The 23998-nt window shown below is 42.0% G+C and overlaps 1 protein-coding gene across 2 annotated transcripts in view; it reads right to left on the reverse strand.

Annotated features, from left to right (window-relative positions):
- Positions 1–1109: 1109 nt before the first annotated feature.
- The window catches only part of LOC148032982 (uncharacterized), a 43967-nt gene continuing 21078 nt past the window's right edge, over positions 1110–23998 (reverse strand). The window contains exons 2-9 of one of the 2 annotated variants that reach the window (XM_087683685.1): positions 7257–7425; positions 6613–6790; positions 5940–6232; positions 5755–5827; positions 5552–5646; positions 5313–5458; positions 1696–1776; positions 1110–1496 (exon numbers count right to left, since the gene is read on the reverse strand). In XM_087683685.1, coding sequence (XP_087539811.1) covers positions 1448–1496; positions 1696–1776; positions 5313–5458; positions 5552–5646; positions 5755–5827; positions 5940–6232; positions 6613–6790; positions 7257–7352 — 1011 coding nt within the window. In that variant the 5' untranslated portion in view covers positions 7353–7425 and the 3' untranslated portion in view covers positions 1110–1447. The remainder of the gene's footprint in view (positions 1497–1695; positions 1777–5312; positions 5459–5551; positions 5647–5754; positions 5828–5939; positions 6233–6612; positions 6791–7256; positions 7426–23998) is intronic. The other variant, XM_087683683.1, reaches the window with a different exon arrangement.

Genomic DNA, 23998 nt, shown 5'->3' on the forward strand with positions numbered 1-23998 from the left:
AGGAGAGGGATAGTTGAAGCCCACAAAAACATTACTGAATCAAAGTATCAGGGCAAAGACCACAAAGCACTTCATAGGTGTCCTGATTAGATACCAATGCAGAAGTGTGGCCACTTGCTATGTGTTCCTGCAGAAGGCCAAGAAGTGAGCAATTTCTGTGATGGCAAACTAACCTCCACTAAAAATGCAGATGGCAAAGTCCTTATCAATCATTATAGTTTAACTCATAGAGCTGTCCTTATCTTGAGAATTATTGCGCATTGCTTCCTCACCAATGGCTTCACTCTCCTTCACATGTAGTACCCAGTCCCAATAGAAGAAAATCAGGCTGGTCTCTACAAACCAGCTTGTGTCCAGATTCTGAGAATTTCCTCTTGAGCACCTTTCTTTCACAGAAGCTCCAATATATATTGACTTGCTTGACTTATGATAAAAATAATCAGGCCAGTCGGTACAATTGTCTGTCTGTGAGCCCAGCTTGTGTCCAGACTCTGACAATTTCCTTTTGAGTACCTTTCTCTCACAGAAGCTCCAATACATCTCGACTTGCTTGACTTATAATGGCACTTACTTTTCCCATGTACACTCCAATCCAAATTCTACTAGGTGTAGAAGCCCCACTAGCTTGCATACATGTCTACCTACAGGTAACAATCATCGACTTGGGAACTGTTGGCCTTTCTACAACTGGATTGCCACATCTTTATAAACAAGTGTCGTGACAAGCTATAGTAATCTCACAAATTATCCAATAAATGGTAACAATAACACTACTAAAATTCCTACTTTGATTCTCTTATTCTAGGCCATTATTCACTTGATACCGTACATAACTTGTATTAAAACTACTAGCAGCAATTACTGAAAATTTCAACTAAATCAAACTGTGGCTCTTCATCTACTTGTCTACTGCAAGGCACGTTCTAGATAGCTAGCCAAGTTCAACCTTGAAATTTTGCATACAGTTTAACTTCATTGATGATGTCATCAAAACAGATGAACACTTCTTGCTTGACATCGAAGGGAAAGACCACTGATGCTTCCATGCTACCTCAGCAATGTAGCTTAAGTTACCATGTGATTCAAATGCCATCAACGAAAAGGTATGCTTCGGAAATCAAAATTTATTTGCTCCACCAAAAACAAGCTCTTAGAAACTTCACTACAGGTCATGCTTGCTGGTACAGAGTATTGCTCAGTTGAAGAAATCAATTTCCAAGCTGAATACATACAGAAATACTAATTGGTCCTCCAAGAATTCAATATCCACATCTAATGCATACCATTTGTCCTGCACAGAGGCATATAAAAAGGGATCTACAAAACAAGAATGTGTTGGCATAGCACCTGTATTTGGATAGAACCCAAGATACAAGATTCATGCCTCTGGCAGGACCCAAGACTCTGATAGATCAAATTGAATCTGGAAAGTAAGATAGTCACTGTGTTAAGCTACAGGTAGGACCTGAGTCATCGTTTCCTTTGATCCACCACATCTGCACAGTCGAAAGAATATAGATCATGCAACTCTGCATCATACAGTTGCTACAGTGCAGGACAAATGTTGAACATACATGTTTAAAACATCTTAGAGAAAACCAACAATACCACCTGGCAAGTCGTTGACTGATTGAAATGGATAACTAAGTATATTGTTTCCCCCAATAAAAAGAGAGTTAACATCCTGACAGTTACCTATTGCACATGGCCCGTGATGCATAATTATGATTGTTACAACCGGCACACATCCAGTCTCCTGAGCGCCACTGCTTTGCACTGAAATCAGCATACGAGAGCCTAATAAGAATATGAAGCATGGCATAGACCTTTATCCAGCAAAACAAGTTAAGTATTGAAGACAGATGCCAGCTAGAGACCAATAGTCATACTGCATTGTCAGTATATAAGATGAGTGTGCATGTATTTAAATACATACAAGATGGATGGGAGAGAGTGCCCCATACACATAACCAACATATGTGGGTTGTGTGTGCATGTGCGTTACACAGATTAAAGCAGTTGGATGGGAAATGGAATGCAGAACACAATCACAAGTTTGATTAAATTGAAGATAGAGAACTGTTGGTTCCACATGCAGCATCTGTAGTCTCTCCTCAATGAGCTGAAAGTACACAAGTCAATTTTACTACAATCGATCTGCAACAGCCCTGCATATATCGGGTAAATAGACTGATGGAATTTTTTGTTGCCTTTTGGGATACCTTATGTGGGAAATCTGTCAAGCAAGGATGCCCTCTTAGTGCCATTTACACACTATTGCAGCTCATCCCCAGTCCCAGGAGACTCTGGACTTTTGGGATGCAGAATTTCCATCCCAAAAAAGTTCAAGTTGAGGGCACATCTGCACTGGATGGATGTTTTCTGGTCTGCCCCAACAAGGGGAAGGTCATCCTCCTGTCCAAGTCAGGACACCTGATTGGGAACAGTTAAAATTTTGCTTTATGGCCCGTTTAACTTCATAGTTTCACAATTACTGCACGCGGTTCTTAGCCATTGTTGCTCACAGCCTTGTGACCCTGTGCAAACTTAATGGAGCCTCCAATTTCCAAACTTGCTTTCTGGCCACATTCATTCTTAGCCAATGTTCTGAGTCCCTCATCTTTAAGGCAGTGGTGAAGCTCCCACAATCACATTGACACAAGCGGAAACGCCTTGGAGTGACAAAGGTCAAATACCTTGTTTTTTCCAGCACAAACTTAAATGTGCTCTGCGAGACGAATTGCAAAGTTTGAGTTTGTTACAGAGTGGGGACAGAGCAGGAGGAATATAATCACAAGAGGGACTTGGGTACTCCTGATCATGAAGCCAGTACTTTTAAGTCCGTAAGCTACAATATGATGAATCATTGCAACTGGTGCTTTAGGAATTGGCCTACATAACCTTATTGCCCTATAACTACTTTGTACTCTTTTTGAATCTTGGGCTGCACCTATGGTTTGGACATTTATGCAACTCTTGCATTTCTAGTTATACCCAAATCCAAAATCAGCGTGCTTCTTACACAGGCTTGACAAAATGTAATTCATTTGGTCAGTGCATGTATGGTAGTCAGTAAGTAGAATATGTTTTGGTAAATATGAAGAGATTAATAACTGCGAATCGCACATTTTGAGTTCTTGTTTACTTGGATAAGCTAGTAGCCCAGAATTGTTTACATTACACACTTCAAAGAGGGAAAACTCTGTTGAATCAAGTATAACTGATAATTACTTAGACATCTAAGATATCCTTCAGCCAGGAAATCTCTCAAGAGCAAGAAAGGCAGTGCGTCATAAACAAGCTCATTTGTGACATTGTTTACTGGACATTGCCATTCTATGCTCAGCTATGCATACCCTACCAGTTGTCATAAAGCTGTATATTCCTTTGATGGCATGTACAGGGGAAGATATTGATACTTGTATCTTCAAGCATTTAGGATGTCTATAGCACACAAACAATGAAAAGAAAGCTTATCAATAGTTGATGATTATACTGGCTGATATGATAATAACTACCGGACTAAATCTTTTGACCAATGTACAATACATTAGCCTAAGGACCTATATGGAAACAATGAACATTCGTTTCAGGAGGGAGACGTGTTTTAGAATTGTACATTCAATCTAAAGTGCACAAGGAATATCACTTATTCCCTCTAAACAGCCAAGGTTCACAAAATCCTCTTCCCTCATGGATATAAGCATAAGGAAATGTGTTACAGCACATTGATTAAATCTTCGCAGTGGTCGGAAAAGAATCTCTCAACTATCCGGATGAGGAAATTGCCATCAATTCAACAGTCTTTTCATAAAGATGTTTGGTGGGTGCACTACCTGTGGGTCATTTCTTGATAATACATCCATATCTTATCAAATATGCTCAACAATCAAAAAACAGTTCATCATATGCTTTGGTCTTGCCAATTATACAGCCCTTCCTGAATACATCTGATTTCCTAGGTCTTCTTAATCTACCAGATTTGTCAGTTATCATCACTTTGGACAAGGTTCTTGCACTTGCCAGGGCAAAGGATTGACATATCATCACTGCTGTAGCCTGTTCTAGAGATGAACACTGCATTTCTCCATGATATGTGGCTGGCTATGCCTCATTTGGCTGTTTGGAGGCTGAACTTGAATGGTTCAGGGCTGGAGACATCATTCTAGGCTGGGGGACTTCCTTCACTGAAATTGAGCCTTCTTCTGCATAGTCTATTGCAACACATTAACCCAGCTAGAGATGGACCTCTTGGAAAGTAAAGCTTGTTGGATACGGACTGTTAGATTTCAAGATCTGCTCAAGTGTCTAGATTAGAATGTAAAATGGAGCCACTTACCACCTGATGTTCAGGATGAGATGCTATGGAGTGTTGGCTTGGTGATCTTCTTTGTTCAGGATGAGATGCTATGGAGTGTTGGCTTGGTGTCTAGATTAGAATGTAAAATGGATCCACTTACCACCTGATGTTCAGGATGAGATGCTATGGAGTGTTGGCTTGGTGATCTTCCAGAAAGTAGCAGCCAAATCAAACTTTCCATCAAGCTGCAGGCTACTTGGACACTCTATGGTTGTTGACTGCTATTGCTTCTTTCACGCATTTAAGTGGACTCTGGAAGATTACATGACAAACAATCCTTGTTCGAACTTTGCATGTGAGAGGTGACGAGTCTTCCCATGGCTATTCTGAAGATTTACGAGTACCTCTCCCCATCTTGATATAGAATGTTTTGGATTCCAAAACTGGTAGGAATTCTTTGGTCTGATGCTTAAGGCACACTTCATTCAAGCCCCTTTGGTTCATAAGTGTGCAGTGTGCATGTGGGCCCGTATGTGTCCTTGGTCACTCTCATATGGGCAGCCATGTATGCAATACACTCTGACAACCAAATGCATTCATCTAAGAAGAAGTACATGACAGGTGGAAGGCATGGTACTTTTCGCTACCTAAATTTTTGTATGTTAGATTCAGAGTGTGATATGAGCAAATGGTGTACAACCTTAAAGCAAGATAAGATTTTCAAAAACTAGAATTCTTACAACAAAGAATGAGGAATTTCCTCTTAATGGCAGGTCAAGGGGAAAAAAGGTCAGTATAAACTCTGCTAAAAAATGCACCAGTGTTACAGATTTCAAAGTTAACAAACTTGTATAATAACAGGATCAACTTGCCGTGAACTTTACGAATCAGAAATGCGAGCCATACTTGGAATTGTGACAACTAACACCTCAAACAAACATCCAGTCCAGATGTTCCCAGTGAAAATCAGAAAGATGACATTTAATGAGAAATTCCACAAGATTATAACTACCCTTTTCCCACTATTGCAGGAACAAGGTTCAATGGTGCAGGTTGTGCTGCTGGCTGAGACCAACTAGAGGTCGGGGCAGTGGTGGGATTAGCGTATCCAATAGATGTTCCAAGTCCTGAAATTGAGCTGAAAAAGTTTGATTGATTCTGCAAACAATATAAAGAACATCTTCACATACCACCCTTACATATTTGGGTCAGCACAAAAGCTGATGTGTGGAATTAATCAAGTGTCTTTACCTGAAACACAGATGCAAGGTCACTACCAGTGTTCAGGCGCTTATTGGCATATTCAGCCCCAAAGTCATCAGGCAGTAAACGTTTGGTACCAAGACCTTCACCATTGAAAAACCAACATTTTAGAACATTGATATTGCTGAGATCCAGCTAACCACATTCAATGTCAATAGTTCGCAACTTTTAGCTTCTCTTGCAACATTTACCAGTTTGAACGGCGACCTGCATTAACATATTTCCAGAAATATGGGCCGAAGATGGAGCTTGACAATGCTTGCACTGGAAAAGCATTTCAAACATACACAAGATAAAATTAATCCCTGTATATGAGAAGAGGTGCACTCTTGCCAAGAGCATTGCAAACTTCAGTACTGCAAAGGTATAAACGTACCGTTGTAAAATATGAATAATTAGGGTAGCCACACGTGCAAATCCAGTCCCCAGGACGCCAACTTCCAGTGTCAGGCAAGCTGCCACCCAAATTAGTATTACCAAGATTCCAATCTGGCTGACTATGATGCAAGGGCATTGTAGGCATTAGGGGACCTGTGTTCAAGCCTACTGCACTTGGGGGTGCTGCCATGGCCGACCCAGGTAGAGCCATTGCTGGTAAGGCCGCACATTCCTTTGGCTTACTGCATTTATTGCACTTTTCTCTTGAGGCATAGTTGTTGTTGCTGCAACCTTTGGATTCCATGAAACGCACGCCATACGCACATCCACACAGCGAGTGCAAATGCACAAGAGCCAAAATCGACAACCACACCCAAACCCACACACACATCACATGCACAACCCATATGTAGCATGAAAACACCAAAGTACAATTTTGGAGGTTGTATGAATGTTTTCCAAAAGAAGGAGCTCAAGCCCACAACAACAATACCTTTATTTAAATTGGCTATGTAGACTCTGACATATGAACTATTTATGACTGAGTTACCCAAACATGAAAAAATAATCAAAGCACCTGCTCCTACATTAATATCTCTGATAGCAAATATTTTACTCTTTTCTCTGGAGGGGGGTGGGGGGAGGAGCAGTCAGTTGAGGGAGGGAAAAACCAGCACAAATCCAGTCGCCAATACGAGGTAGCCACTTTGAATCTGAAGGAGTTTTAGAGTCCACCAACAATCGTGGGATCTTGCACCGATTACAGAAGGAACGAAATGCATAGTTTCTATTCCCACAACCATCACACCTCCAATCACCTTCACGAGCTCCATTAGAAGAACCCATCCTCTGCAAAAGTAGGTCCAAATTACTTTCAATACAAAGCAGTAAGTAAAGCTTATGCAAAATAAATGTCAATCTTGCTTATTTGAGTCTTAGGTTTGTCCTTCAAACCTTCTGCCAAATCAGACAGGCAGGCCAGCTTATAACTGGCAAAACATGAAAGGCACAGCACATTAATGCACAAACCAAAACCTCCAATTTGAAATAATATAATCTGGTTATACCCTATCTAACATTCAGTAACTAAAGCTATTGTGAGATTCCACCTGCATATACACCAGACTTTTGTTGCTAGGACACTAGTAATTGCAAGCCAAGAAAAGCACCTGTGAGAAAAAGTTACAAACGCAGCAAGCAATGGAAACAATTACTGTCACTGAAAGAGAGAAACAAAAAAGCAAAACCACAAGAACTCAATGAATGAAGAAATGGGCCATGGACTCCTTATACCAGAGCATGAGAAGATGCATACCAACCACACGGCCTTGGTGACCACAAGTGTGCCACCAATCTCCCTCTCCAATGGATGCAGATGTGCAATGAATGAGAGTGAAGAGGGGGCAACCATAAATCGTCCATAAGGTGAGGCCTGAGACAACTGAGGCAAACATAAATGGCTGCCCAAATGCCCACTCACACACCTGCCCAAATGGCCAAACACAACCGATTAAAACCAATGAAATGTACTAAGGCTAACACCCTCTCTTAGATCATGGGTGACAAGTACAATGAAGCATACAATGATTGGGAAACAAGCAGCCCCTAGGAACCATCACCATGTCCTGTACCTCGACATTGGCAGAAACCTATATCACCATAGTACAAGTACAGAGGAACAAGGTCACCAAGTAGTGGATAAACAAGCCACAGCTAGGTGCCTTGGAACTACATTGATGTTGTTGTCGATCATACAACCCATGAAAACGGACAGTAGAAATAGCTGAATCTCAATGGATATCATGAACTAGTTGCACGGAAAGCACATCATGACCATAGATTCCTTGCCTTCAACCATACTACAAAAGGGGTGACTACGAGCAAACACCCGATCTATCTAACCTCTCTAATTCCTAATATCACTATTGACATTTAATGGCTAATAAAATACCCCAAGCCCCAAATTGACACCATGCACCACCTAGTATCTGACCAGTACAACTTATTACAATCTTTGCCTTTAGCACCAATTCACATCTCAAGATCCTTGGCCCATCATTATAATTTGTCTGACTTGCACAACACATGTGCACCTCACATTTGCTATTATAAGATCCGAGATACACACTCGACCTTCTTATATACTTAAAAGATATATGGTGAATATTATGCTGGCGTAGAGAGAGAATAGATGAGAGAAAAGAAAGATGTAGAGACAAAGAGAGAGAGAGACAAAGAGATTGATAATACACTAGGGATTGGAAGATGGGCCGATTTCCCCCCCCCCCCCCCCCCTTCTCTTGTGGAGTTATATTATTAACAAGGAGCAAGCTCCTCCGTTACACATAAACCAGTTCTTAACTTGTAGATCTTGGGAACAAGATCACAGTTCCTTGCACGGTATATAATCAGCTAACACTTGCACAACTTGGAAGTTGGGACCTTTTGATCTTTCTTGAGTCACTCCTTCTCTCCTACACAATATGTGTAGGCATCTCCTCTTGAAGCTTGATTTCAATAAAGCTTCCGTAGCACTTGCACCTTCTCTCCTACACAATATGTGTAGGGATCTCCTCTTGGGACTTGATTTCAACAGAGCTTTTGCAGCACTTGAACCTTCTCTTCTCCTCTTACATACATGCAAAGTGATGCTTCCTTCACCTCCTCCACACCCAAGGAGAGCCTCTCTTTTATAGACTCCAAGAGCTTCTCTTCTTAGAGAGAGACTTGAGTGCCAAGATTGGAAAGGTTGATCTTCATGCAAGATGTGGTTGTTCCAGGACCTACTCTACAGTACCAATTTTGGAATATCTCTTTGTACATTGCTTGGATGGAAAAGCGTCCAACAGAAAAGTTATAGATCTCGCTATTTCTGATAACCCATGCGGGCCATTTTTAGATATCAGCTTTCTATCGTAAGATATTTTAAAAATGGATTCACCATGTCTATTTTAAGAAAAGCAGCTTTTTAAACTCTATTCTTAACTTATGCTCGATGCAACCACCTTGAGCCATAGATAAGGAGAGTTCATTAGATTGCCTTGGGCCTCAACCTTAAGATTAACTTCCACACAAAAGCTTGTGTCATCCTAGACCTTAGAAAGGGAAAATCACTTCTCTCCTCACTTCCAGAAGATCATGTCTCTCGTTTTTCTTAGTGAGAGAATTACCTCTCTCGTCTTTCTTAGTTAAATAATTACTTCTCTTCTTAATTCATTAAGAGAGAAAATACCTTAAACCTTGACTTGTAAGGGAAAGGATGACCTCAAATGAATACAATGCTCATTACACACAAGTAAACATTCCCAAGCGTCCCCGGATGCACACATAAATACATATACACAATGCTAATCCACTTCCTCTTCTTAGAACTCAATCCATCTTCATTTATGTGTAACTCCTTAGTTCTTGTGCACACTCTTACACTTGGCAAACAGTTCCTTTCCCCTTCATAACTTGTATTGCCTATACCAGATATCCCCGTCACAATGCTCTGATCACCCCATTAAGTGATGCACTAGGAATACTGGTCTCTAAATGGTCTCATGGCCATGCTAGATCATTATCAATACTTTTAAAAAAAGTGAGTCATTAATTTATCGACATAAATTTACTAAATAGAGAATGCGTAATAAGCAATCAATTTAGTAACATTTGCGCATTTGATTAACAATTGAATCACATACTAAGCAATGCATTAAAATTTCATGTCACCGTGACAATGGAAATGGTAGGCGAGGTTGGAAAATGGCAACTAGCTATGGAGAGAGAGAGGAGAGACAATGATAGCAAGAGAGTGAGCTGAAGCAAAAAGAGAAGAGTATACTTGCTAGAATGAAAGATAGAGTGAAAGTACAACTTATGTTTTAACCTAACCAACCTTCCACTAACTAACTAGAGTTAGATTTATTTTACTCTAGAGCCTAGTGTCACTACTTTAAGTTTTAAGGACTTTTGAAAAGCCTCAAACTTCTCACGTGGTAGTGCCTTGGTGAAAATGTCTGCAACATTTTTCTTGTGGGTACATACATCAAGTTGATCTCTCCTGCATAGCATCTCTCTGACATAATGGTAATGCACCTCTATGTGTTTTGTGTGAGCATGAAACACAAGATTTCGTGCTACTGCAATAACACTCTGGCTATCAGAAAGAATGGATGTAGAATCCTCCAATGGTAAATGTAGATCAGCCAAGAATCTACACAACCATACACATTTCACTGTTGCTGTGAAGGCTGCCATGTATTCAACCTCACAAGATGAGGTGGCCACTGTAGGCTATTTCTTGCTTAGCCACGAAACGCATGAACGACCTAGAAAGAAACAGTGTCCACTAGTAGACTGTCTAGAATCTGCATCACCAGCCCAATCTGAATCATTGTAAGCCTGTAAGTACAAGTCTCCTCCCCTAGGAAATAATAATGCATGTGACTAAGTACCTTGCAAATATCTAAAGATCCGCTTAACAACTTGCCAATGTATGGTCCGTGGGCTATGCATATACTTGCTCACCTAAGATACTGCATACTAAATGTCAGGGCTTGTGTTGCAAAGATAAATAAGACAACCAACAGCATGGCTATAAATTGCAACATTAGACATCTCTTCACCATCATGCATAGACAGCTTTATTGGCTCCATAGGAGTGCACATAGGTTTGCAATCTTGCATACTAAACCTATGTAACAACTTATCCATATATTGTGACTATGACATGGTGATACCATGCTGATTTTGGGTGAACTGAATCCCCAAATAATAATGTAGGCAGCCCATATCTGACATAGCAAATGCATGTTTTAATTCAGCCTTAAAATCTGCAATTTTTTCTTCTGTAGGTCCAATGAGTAGCATTTCATCTACATAAACAATGATAATCAGCATTGAGGTATAGGAGCATCTATTTTACTCTCTTGGAGAGTCTGTAACAACCATCTTGGGACTGTTTTGGCTGCATTTACAGCAGCCCTTTCATGCTGTACTGCTTCTTCCACTGCATGTGGCAAACCATCATTGATACCCTCTTGTTCGGGAGTATATGGTGCAGTAACAGCTTGCTGTATTAAGTCTGTCCTGCCATTTACAGCAGGCACAGACTCTAAAGTAAGTGGCAAAAGACCCTCAAAGACATCACCAATGTCATGGGTGGCTGGCATTTGAAACAGATCGTGTGAAAATGCAGCATTTTCAGCAAATAGGACATCCCTACTAACAAAGACTTTCTTCGTGCGTGAGTCATAAAAGCGATAGCCCTTGCTCTCCGAACTATAGCCAATAAATATGCATTTTATAGCCTTATCATCAAGCTTCCCATGAAGCTCTTTTGGAACATGTACATAGGCTATGCAACCAAACACCGGAAAGTAGTCTACTTTGGGTTTCTTGCCATGCCAAGCTTCGAACAATGTGGTCATCTTTAGTGCCTTAGTGGGTGCACAATTCAACACATGATTTGCACACTGAAGGCCTTCTAGCCAAAATTTATGAGGTAGCCCCTTACTTTTTAGCATACAACGAGTCATCTCCATAAGAGTCCGATTCTTCCTTTCAACAACACCATTTTACTGAGGAGTCATTCTAGCAGTGGCTTGATGCGTAATGCCATGATCAAGCAAATATGTCTCAAAAGCACGAGGCATGCACTCTCCCCCTCTATCTGTGCGAAGTGTCTACACTTTTAAGTCAATTTCAGCTTCAAGCTTTGCAACAAGATGTTTGAAATGCATGAACACATTGGATTTTGCCTTCAACCCATACACCCATGTATACCAAGAGTAGTCATTAATAAATGTAACAAAGTACTGATGACCTCCAAGTGCACATGTCCTCATGGAACTACAAACATCAGAGTGAACAAGCTACATTTTTCGGAGAGCACGCACTACACCATCCTTTTTGAAGACAAACCTATGCATCTTGCCCAAAATACATCCCTCACATGATGAGGAGGTGAAGTCTCCACTGGAGGCAATGCATCTACCATATGACGCCTCTGAAGGGTCATCAAACTCCCAAAGCTTATGTGTCCATAGCGGGCATGCCATAGCTCCGCATTTTGCATAGCGGACGAAAGAGTAGTGATTGCTAAAGCATCATGAGAATGTCTATCATATGTATCCAACAAAAATAGACCCTTATACAGGGTGCCAGACAGTCTAAGAGCATAATCCATCTCTCTGTCTCTACCAATGCATTTGTCATCCTCAAAGATGACCTAAAAGCTATGCTTATTAAAAGCAGAGATAGACAACAAGTTCTTTTTAATGCCAGGTACAAACAAGACATCTAGAAGCATGAAATCACAACCATTTGCAATAGTAATAGTAACTGTTCCAATGCCACATACATCATAACTATTGTTGTTCGCACATGTAACACACTTCCCAGCAGGGGCTGAATGCAAAGAGGTAAACAAACACTTCTTGTAAGTGATGTTCTTTGACACCCCACTATCAAAATACCATGTTTGTTGCATTTCAGCAGCATTAAATGATGAATCAGCCATTGAAAAATCATAACTGCATGTGAGAAATGCATAGTCTTCCTCTACAAAGTTGGCTAAAGTATCATCATCAGTAGATTTGCTAGCTAATGTTTTCTTGGATAGCCAAACCGGAGTTCTTTTTCTTCTGTTTGGCCAATCTCTTTTTACATTAATCGATATAATGACTGGGCTTCTTGCAATAATGGCATTTCCCCTTCTTTTTAGTCTTTTCTGTGTCTTGGACAACTTTATATGATGGCTGTCCAACATCATCCTTTTGCTGATTTTTTACATTTTGCTTGACTTTTTCTTTGCCTTTGAACTTAGAAAGCATAGCCACATCACCTGAACGCATTGCCACAGTTTTCCAAGCTTGTTCCTCTTGCAGCAAGAGGCCTTCCAACTCCACAAATATAAGGGGCTACTATCCCCTCCCTCCCCCCCCTCCCCCTCAAAGACAACATCAAAGAGGTGTGGAAACCAAGATATGACTTTGGAAGAGAGTTCAGTGTGATGTTCACCAATTCAAAATCCTGAATAACCTCATCAACATTGAGTAGTTGCTCACTCATCAACATTGAGTAGCTGGTCACGCAAATCCTGTATGTCAGTAAGATGCTCTGTCATGCTATCACCTTCATCCATAGTCACATTGGCCAACTCTTTGCAGAGATAGGATATCCTCGCCTCATTGCATGCTGCAAACATACGCTCAAGTATATCCCATGCTGATTTTGAGATCTTACAAGATCGAATGTGCGGAATAATTACCCTTTTCACTTACAAGGCAATCAAAGAAAGAGTGTGCATCTTTTGAGTCCCATTTCCTCTGATCCTTAGTAGAAGGGAGAGGAGGGACACCGTCAGTAGCAGCACCAATACCACCAACAGCAACACCAGCACCAACAACCTGTCCTCGAGCGTTCCGCTGAGATGTCTAAGGTGCAAGACCTCCTGGTCGTTGCAAATCACCTATAAGATAGTCCCACAAGTCTTTCGTCACAAGAAGGTTACAAACCATAAAACTCCACAATGGGTAGTTTGAGCCATCAAGTTTGTCCTCCTAAGTGAGAACACCAAAGATGTTCCTCTAATCATTATTCCACTAATGTGCAATACTGTCAATGATAGACAAAAATCTGCAACCAAATACTTCAATGCTGAAGCATAGAGCATATTCCTCAGAGTACCAAAATCCCCCACGGAATTAAGAAACAAGTATCAAATTGTCACTCAAATGCCAAAGTGTGCACAATGCCACCCAAATCAATACTCATGCAATAAATTACAGCACTATACTATTGTACCACACCCGCCTTGAAATGTGTGTCCACAAAAGTACAAAATACAACAACTTAATATTGATTCTTACCAAAATCTACTGAATTCTCCCAAAATTCTCTACCCAATCTGACTGTAACAGCAATAAAATGCTACTATATTGCTTGTTGCTTGCCTTGGAGTGCGTGTTAGGCAAAAGCCCCAATTTTCTTTCTAAAATTTCAAAGAAATTGAAGAAATTTGTACCTTACTGCTGGGGGGGAGTGACACCAAAGAAACAGTGCGCTTAAATTGGATAAGACCATTATTGTACTTTTATTCTATTATTCTAGTACTTGCATCTTTTGAGTGTGGGATCACTATCTACTCTTGCCTCTTGTCTTGTGTTCACACACATACACATACAAGCGCGCGCGCACGCGCACACACACACACTCTCTCTCTCTCTCTCTCTCTCTCTCTCTCTCTCTCTCTCTCTCTCTCTCTCTCTCTCGCCATTGTCTTGTGTTCACACGCATACACACACCCGCGCACACGCACATACACACATACTCTCTCTCTCTCTCTCTCTCTCTCTCTCTCTCTCTCTCTCTCTCTCTCGCCATTGTCTTGTGTTCACACGCATACACACACCCGCGCACACGCACATACACACATACTCTCTCTCTCTCTCTCTCTCTCTCTCTCTCTCTCTCTCTCTCTCTCTCTCTCTCTCCGTAAAAGGTAATTGAATTAATTACGAAAAAGTTACAAGTTTACATGATTATAAGATACACGATGGCTCTACCCCATCGTGTGTACACATTGACTCTCTACAAGAACCAGACAATCAAAGAGTTACAAAGTCATGGCAAAGACACACAGGAAATTGCCATATGCCAGGGACGTAAGTCCTCCCGAGCGAGCATATCAGAGTGCCGGAGAAGATCTATCTGCCAATACAAGAGACCTTTAAGCCACGCAATATGCGGCTGAACATTATAGGCGGAATCAAAAAGAAAAGCATTCCGAATGGTCCAGTTATGCCAACAGCCCCAATATCGAAGAAAGTGAAACAAGATCTTCATATGTGGCTGTGTCGGTGTGGGATATTTGGGCCGCGTAAAAACCCAATCAAACAGGTGTAGCGAGAAACCAACCACCACTCGCCAAATGGCTAACAAGAATGACCAGATTTTCTGAGCGAGGGTGCAAGAAATAAAACGATGACGAGCGGATTCCACAGTGGTGGGGCAAAAGAAACAATTGCCGTTGGAGATTCGACGCTTGGAAAGGGCTGAAGCAAGCGAAAGACCACCAATCATCACCCTCCAAAGAAAGACCTTATATTTGAAGGGTGTCTTGTTCAACCAGCCCTCCATCACAGTTACCCTCCACCATGGCCGGGATTTATGCAATCCCCATAGAGTATTAGCTTTAGTAACCAGCCATTGATAATCTTTAATCAGAAGATGATACATCTGGTTAGCTGAAGCCTTTTCTAAATTCAGCCAGCCTGCAAAGTCCCAGTCCTGCCAGGGACGATCCGTAGCAAGGGCAGGAAAGGGTTGTCTGCTCTGGAGCACCATCAAGAGCTGTTCCCATAAAGACTTGTATCCACGAGGGATCCTGAAAAGCCTCCTGGCTGTACGAAACGATATCAACACATTGCGACTGGCAAGGGTGGCATCCGCTACCGAAGTTAAGCCAAACGTGCCATGCGGTTGACTTTTGGTCGAAGCTCATGTTTGCCTTCCCATGAAATTAACCGCAAGACTGCCAACAGTTCCAATTGAAAAGAATTAGTAGCTAAGCGATCCTCCGCTGGATGCCACTGAGCCTTCTGGAGGACCGGTCTCCAGGAACGCACCAAATGGGCAAGCAGAGATGAAGAAGAACTGGAGAACCGAGAATCGGCATTAAGAACATGCCACCAAGAACTCCGGATTTGAGTATTACCATGCAGAAGCCCGTGATCCTCAAGAAAATAACGGGCTATAATGACCCATGGATGAGATCCGAGCACATGGCGCGAAAAAGGGACCAACGGAGTGCCAACATATGAGTTTGGGCATCTAAAATAGCCCCTCCACCCATGCGTTTGGGGGTGCACGCATGCGACCAACAAATCTAGGAAATGCCTGCATGCAAAGAATCCTTCTTCCATAACATGAAACGAATAGACTAAGTAAGAGCATTCAGTGTAGTAGTAGTCCAGGGCAGCAACGGCAAGAAATATGTGAGCATTGGCAACATAATTATCTGGGCTACTTTGAGGCGAACGTGGAAGGGCCACACCTAAGACTTTCAATACAGAAACTTAGCTGCCAGTTTCTGTGAAATCCACTGTAGTAGCTGCTTTGGGGAACATCAACACCCAAAGGGTACCCAAGATGCCTGACAATGGAGCCACGGGGAAGAACCATTCCCTACCAGTCCAATGATTGCAAATCCGACTCCGTGCAGCTGAGAATGGCTGATTTCAAAGCGTTGATGCGAAGACCGGAAGCCTGACCAAAGAGAGCCCAAACATCTAATGCTTTGCGAAGATTATCCTTGTCCACACGTATAAAGCTGTCATCAGCCAAGGATTGACTAATGAAGTGCTGTCCAGAGGGAAGCGACAATCCAGCCAACTGAGAAGAAGCTGCCATGTGAGATAACATCGAAAGAACTGGATGAGTCGCAAGGGCAAAGAAGAGGGGACTCAAAGGGCACCCTTATCTGACAGAGCGGGCAAGGACAATTGGCTTGGTAATGCCTCCATTCAGCATGACTCGCGAAGACGCTGCATCACTGATAGTGTAGATCAGACGAGACATCCGAGCACCAAAGCCCATAGTAGACATAAGTTCTGCAATGAAAGACCAATCCAGATAATCAAAAGCCTTTTCCAGGTCCAATTGAACCAGTACGACCTCCTGATTAGAATGCCTTGCATAATCAATCGCCAGTTGCGCATTTAATACATTGTGCAAAATGTTTCTGCCCTTAATGAAACCATATTGGAGAGGATGCACAATGGCAGGAAGATGCTTATGGAGCCAGTTCGCCATTACTTTGGAAAAGATTTTATACATAGAACCCATCAAAGAAATTGGGCGTCATTGTTTCAACATGGACGGCGAAGAAACTTTTGGAAGCAGTTTAATAAGACCTTTCCATGAGGATGGCATGATCCCCGTTTCCCACACCTCCTGAAACAAAGCCGCCAATGGTTTCGCGAGCTGGGTGGCAAAAATCTCAAAGAACTCATTGGTGAGACCATCCCAGCCAGGACTTTTATCCTTGGGCAAGTGTAACAGAACATTCATAGCCTCCACCTCACAAATATCTGTCTCCAGAGTAGATTGCATGTCCTGCGGAACCTGATTGCGGACCAGATCATAAAAAACTGAACGAGCATGAGCAATTTGGCCTGAAGGAGGAGGAGTGGAACCAAGAAGGTCGAGGAAATAATTCCTACACATATTCACAATAGTCTGCGGATCAAGGACCATTTGCCCGTCTGCATCCTGGAGTCTAGTCATATTCTCGCGAGCAGGAGAGGCATGGAGAGCTCGAAAGAACTAATGAGTCTGACAAGCAGTATCTTGCAAAGTCTCCGTCAGATGTTGCAATTTGACCTGTTGATAAGATTTCAACTAAAACTCTTTACTAAGATCAGCCAGACGCTTTGCCAGTGACAGCAGAAATACATCATCTGGAGTGTCCACCAACAAAGAACGAACCAAAGCTAGCAAGTCCTCCGCTGCTTGTCGACACCGCCGAGAAAGAGAGGCATGATGAATCCCATACTGTCGAGCAACCCGCTGCACATTAGAGAGCAATCTTTCAAACGAAGCAATGCCCTGAGATGAGAAATCCAATACGAATCGATCAATCAATTGCTGCATATAGCCCTGAAAGATTGCATGCTTCAAATAAGACGAGTTGAAACGCAAAGGGAGTCTATCCAGAAATTGCTTGAAAGGTGCAATGGGTTGTGCAAGGAGCTCAAGCTGAAGAGGAAAATGGTCCGACAAGGCATATTGTTGCAACACTTTCATTTCGAGCATCTCAAGAAGGAAATCATCATTCTGCATTATGTAAATACGGTCTAACCGCGACCATGTTGTTGAATACTAGGCAGAATGGAAAGTAAACCCCGTAGAAGAAGGGTGCAGCCGAGACCAGATATCTTGCTTAAGAACGGCAAGAGCCAACTCCTGCCATATACGACTTTCCGGCGCATCCATTACCGAATGCTCTGATGTGGACTGTGAAGAATCAACACACATATTGAAATCCCCTATCAAAAAACCCCGTCTGCCAAGGGACAAGGAAGTCTGCAAAGTATGCCAAAGCTCCCGACGAGATAAAGGATCATTCGGAGCATAGAGGCCAAGTAACCATAAGATCTCTCCTTCGAATAAAACTTCAATCACCACAAAGCGGTCATGTACATCATTCTTAATAAGAACCGGCTGATATTTTTCATGCACAATCATAAGCACCCCAAAATACTGCCTGGCATGTGTCCCTGCATAGAACAAACGAAAGCCACGGCAATCCACAACTTTTCCTGCTTCACCGTGACTCTTGTGCTCAACAGCACACAAGACATCCCACTGATTCTCATGCAATACAGTCCACATGGCATGTTGCTTGTGGCGAGAACAAATTCCTCGCACATTCCACGTGGCGATCTTCATGTGTATTCAAAAGAAAATCAGGTACGAGGCACAACTTGCCTCGATTTGACCTTTTCTGCGAGAATGTCCAGGACTCCCTCATCCAAAAAATCGGCTAACACAGCAAAAGAAATTTGACGACCAGATTTGGAGGTAGATGGCATATCCGCTGTCTTGGAGATGGAACGGGGATAACGATGATCCCATGGGGTAATGACATTACCTCTAGTATCAAAAGCCAGCTTAGCGGGTGGACCCTTTGGACCATCCGAATACACTCTCCTAGGTGGTTGTTGACGGGGAGCAGAGCAAACCATAGCAGGAGCAGAGTGCTCTGAAGACAACATTTCTTTCCTGCGCATATACGTACGCATGGAATCTGGTGAGGCAGTAGGCACAGTATCCACCATGCCAGCAACAAGCCTGTTGCTTTTTTTCGTGCGTACATCTACCCAGTCATTGCCACGGGAATCCAACCCCGAGACCTGTTGTTTCCCTTTATCCAAAACTTTAGGTGGCTGGGTGGCATCTTGCGACGCAGCATCACACACCATATCTTCCATGGGCAACGCAACATGCTCGACATCTGAAGTATGGTGCTTCTCTGGGCATTCAGCCATAAAATGCCCCAATTTTCCACACGAAAAGCAATGTCCTGCAAAGTTGCCCCATTTCAAACGAAAATGTAAAGGATGCATGCCAGAGCAATTGATACGTAACCACGCAGGCCTTTTCCTAGCAATGTCCCATAACATACACAGACGGTTGCGATTCATGGCCCTTAGGCTTAGGGGGGACCAGAACAGTGCCCACAGCGGCCATGGCGTCCTTTAATAGTGGCCAATAAACAGCCGGACAATTTTCCACTTCAAGCCACACAGGGCATTCACGTTGCAGCAAGCGCTGAAAATCTGCCATTGGGCGCCAAGGCACAACATGGACCAAACGGCGATCAACGAACAATGGCAGTTTAGACAGGAGAGCAATACGATGCGTCTCAAATTTCAACAGCACCTCAAAAAAACCGTGGGGCCCAACAAAAATCTCTTCAATACATTCCCCTTGTAGCAGACTGTGCAGCCACTGGCGAATATGGAAAAGTAGCGGGATCCGACCAGTGAAGAAGAGTATCACAGCATGTTCATAAAACACTGAAAAGGAGCGCAAGACATGTTTCGGGTCCACAATGGCTTCCAGAACATCTTCCGTTGCAGAGTTGGAAAAGACTTCCTGATTATGTTGAACATAATCGCCAAGTAGAGTGTTGGCAAACTCCAACAAATGCTCCCAGTCAACATCCTGAGAATCCACAGAATCTAAAGCAACCTGAGCATAAGAACGATCCTGATGATCCATTGTCTCGGCGGAGGTATGCTTGGTACGTTTGCCCGCAAGCTAGAGGTCAGGAGCAGGGGGCATCTCCTCTGTGCAGGGAACCATGTCCTTTGGTTCCTCGGTATCAGAATCCGGACCAAGAGCTGCCACCGTTTGGTCTATAAAATCCAGATCCAGGCCAGCCATCTTGTATCAGTACGTATGCCAGTCAAAGGCCTATTGAAGAGCTCACGGGAGACAGATACACGCAGGCCCCCCCCCTCTCTCTCTCTCTCTCTCTCTCTCTCTCTCTCTCTCTCTCTCTCTCTCTCTTCCCCACTCTGTTTCCAACAATTGGTATCACAACTAGACATGTGGTTTTTGTTTGCTCAACCAGTGCCACCCGTGCCAAATGTACTCAGCCGACAAAGAAAGAGCAGATGTTTTAGAGGAGAAGTGCTTGTTTTCAGTCTGCATGCAGTCCTGTACGCAGTCTTGTACACACAGTCTCTCTTAGCCCTACTCATGATATTCTCAATCTTGCTTGCCATTCTTTGCAAATCTTTAAAAAAAAAGTAAAAACCCTAATTTTTGAATTCGGGGGTTTTCTAAAATTAGTGTGAGATTAGAAAATCTTATAAGCCATTGACTAAGTATATTTCTTGTCTTGAAGATGAGAGAGATTAGATGCATGTGAAAAGGGCAACTTTGCATGGAATTGCTTTTCTAGTAGGAAGTTAGGTTACTTTGTGTCTAAGTGTCCTAATAAAGTGGATAGAAATGCTACCCCTATGGTGGATGCATACATGTTAGATGAGGAGCCTAAGGATGATGAAATTCCTTTGTAGAGGGCTATGGATAAGGATAAACAAACCATGCACTCATGTGATCAATCGATATCTACTTAAATAGATGTTCGTTCAAAAACGAGTAAAATGGTCGAGGCTCGGCCATCCCAATTAAGCACTCCAACCCCCAAGCTTCCTTGTACACATATGTGCAAAGAAAGGGTGTATACTATTCTAATAGCATTTCTTCAAATGTTTCTTTCCTTGCTCAACTTGCCTAATTTCTGAAATTTCTTAAAAATTCCACAAGAAATTCGAGGCTTTTGTGATCTTTGGGTCCATTGGTATACATCCTAAGATACAACAAAGTTGCTAACTACAATCAATTTGCATTGTCATGGGGATGTGAAATTTTAAGCTGATACGCATCTTGAGGTGCAATGAAGTTGCTAGCTACAATCAATCTGCATTTTCATGGGGATGTGAAATTTTGAGATGCTTTAATCTTGTCGATAACATTTGATTAACTTATTAATCAAATGTGTAAGGCTGTTCAACACATGTAATGCACATGGCAATTATTTCATGGTACTAGGCAAAGAACCCCGAGGATGCAATCAATGTCAAAGACAAAAGTTGTGATAAGTTATATCAACTAGATTTTGGTGGTTACCTGGTATCAATTTTGACCCTATGATAGTTGTTTGGCAAATAAGTGTCAATGGTGACACGAGGGACTAGCATTAATTAATTAATTAATGTTAGTCTAAGGGTCAACAAAGGTTGGAGACCACTCTAGGTTGCAAATGGCCTAGCCAATTTAATTATGGTTGGGCGCATTTAATTTTGGTCAAGGTCAGAGGGCTGAAATTAATTTTCAAGATGATTTAATTTTAAAAATTAATTAAATGGCTAGATAATGCTGAAAAATGAATTTAGAAGGTTGCTAGTTGGCAAAAATGCCTATGCAAACTAAAAAAACGTTTTTAGGGGTTGGATCTCAATCATTTAGTCAATTTACAGCCTAGCAGAGAGAAAGAAGGAGGGAGTTTCTATCCATTTTCTTATTAGAGAACAACAACTTGTTGGAAAAGAGAGCCATCTAAGGGTCTCAGCAAGCAAGGGACAGCAGGGAGACACCTTCCAAGGGTTGGCAACAACATTGCTAATCAAGTGATATCATTTTGGAGGTGCCTAGTAATAGGTGACAGCATTAAGCTTGGAACAGCTAGAAACCTTCTATTGGGCATTTTCGTATTTTTGGGTGTCTTGCATATGCACACATTCCCAAGGTACTCAAGAAGAAGTTGGATAACAAGGTTGTCAAATGTATCTTTGCGGGATACAACAGTGAGAGCAAAGGATATAGATTATATGATCCTATCTCTAAAAAGGTATTTGTCAATAGGGATGTGGTTTTCAATGAAAAATCAAAATTATCCCTTGCTAGTTTTGACACACATCAGGCTGCCAGTGATGTATTTGAAGGGCTGCTGCCCATTTCATTTTGTGATACAGCTGGAGTTTCAACAAGTGAACTTAATATTCAGCCAGTTGCTCCATTGGGTTATGTAGAAAATCAGCCCATGGCTGATCTGAATATTCGGCAAGGTGCTGAATCTGAAATTCAACAAGAGATTGTACATAGTTAGGAGGCTAGACAAATGCCTAGATGGTATTTACAGACTATGAAAGATAGCCATTTGGATGCTCCTATTGCTAGTCGTACTAGAAGGCAAGCTCGTACGTATGATGGTACACATACCATGGAGTTTGTTATGGCAGCACATACAGTTGATGATGAGGAGCCTGAATGTTTTGAGGATACACAACATAGCATGCATTGAATGGCAACAATGCAAAACGAGTTTGATTCCATCATAAAGAATCAAACATGGGATTTAGTGGCTTTGTCTATTGGGAAGAAAGCCATTGGAACAAAATGGGTCTATAAGCTGAAAAGAAATGCAAATGGATCTATTGACAACTATAAAACCAGGCTTGTGGCTAAGGGCTATGCACAGAAGAAAGGCATTGACTATGAGGAGACATTTGCTCCTACCTCCCGCATGACTACCATTAGGTCTATGGTTGCTTTGGCTGCCCATTATGGATGGACTGTGCATCACCTAAATACAAAGATTGCAAATTTACATAGGGAACTTCAAGAAGAAGTGTATATACAGCAGCCCATTTCCGAACACTCGGTCTGTAAGTTGAAAAGGCTTTATATGGCTTGAAACAAGCTCCTCGAGCTTGGTATGCAAAGATTGATGCCTTTTTACTCAACCAAGGATTCACAAACAGCTCATCAGAGTCTACCCTTTATGTAAAGAGGGGAGAACCTTGCTTGTCATTTGTCTATATGTTGATGATCTTTTGCTTACAGGGATACATGTTGATTAGATTTTAGCATTCAAACAAAATTTACAGCAAACTTTTGAGATGTCAGATTTGGGGCCTTTGCACTATTACTTGGACATTCAGTTCATTCATGATGCTAGAGGCATTGGATTGTCACAGTCGAGATACATAGGTAAACTTCTTGAGAGGTTTGGCTTACAAGATTACGTGCCAATCTGTACAACAATGGAACTTGGACTGAAGTTGTCATTGCATGATGACAATGACTTGTTTGATATCCACACATATGCTCCAGCAGTTGGATGATTTATCTACCTATGCAACATTAGGCCGGACATACAGTTTGTAGTTTCAGCCCTAAGCAGACATATGCATCAGCCACACATGTCACATTGGCAAGCTGTCAAGCATGTTTTCTTTTACTCACAAGGTACTAGGCCTCTTGGATTGCTTTATGCGAAGGGGGGACCGTTGCACTTACATGCTTACAGTGATTTCTGATTGGGCTGTTGATTATGATTCTCATCACTCCACTAGTGGCGATTCTTTCTTTCTTGGCTCATCTTGTATCTCTTGGATTAGAAAGAAACAATCCATGTTACCAATTTGTCATGTGAAGCTGAATACAAGGCACCTTTCACTACCATAGTTGAATGCGTATAGCTTAGATGCTTGCTAGCTAATCTCGATGTATCTGTCACACAGTCTACTCCTTTGTTCATTGAAAATTAGAGTGCCATTGCAATGGCACGGAACCCAGTGTTTCAAGCACACATGAAGTACATTGAGATCCATTATCACTTTGTCAGAGGGATTACATGCAAGAGATATCAACCTTGTCTACTGTCCTACCACCAATAATGTGGCAGACATCTTCACCAAAGCTCTTCCTCATGACAAATTTGAAGCATTTCAGAATGCTTTAAATTTGATCTCCTTTGGTGGATGACCCTTGTATTTTGATCACTCTTCACTCTAGGGGGGTTTGTTGGGTTTGACTCACACCTATGCTCACAGAGGAGTGTCGGTGATTTCAGTAGGACACTAGGACACTTTTTACTCTCCATACAATAGGTTTTTTCTCCCAAATTTATTCCCTTTATTTTATGCATCTATGTTATACAGTTTTGGGCATTTATTGTGTTTCACACACTTTGGGTATGAATACTCTCTT

The sequence above is a fragment of the Lygodium microphyllum genome, chromosome 8 (assembly GCF_053477565.2).
Source record: "Lygodium microphyllum isolate KBCC chromosome 8, Lygodium_microphyllum_v1.1.10, whole genome shotgun sequence".
Taxonomy (NCBI): Eukaryota; Viridiplantae; Streptophyta; class Polypodiopsida; order Schizaeales; family Lygodiaceae; genus Lygodium; species Lygodium microphyllum.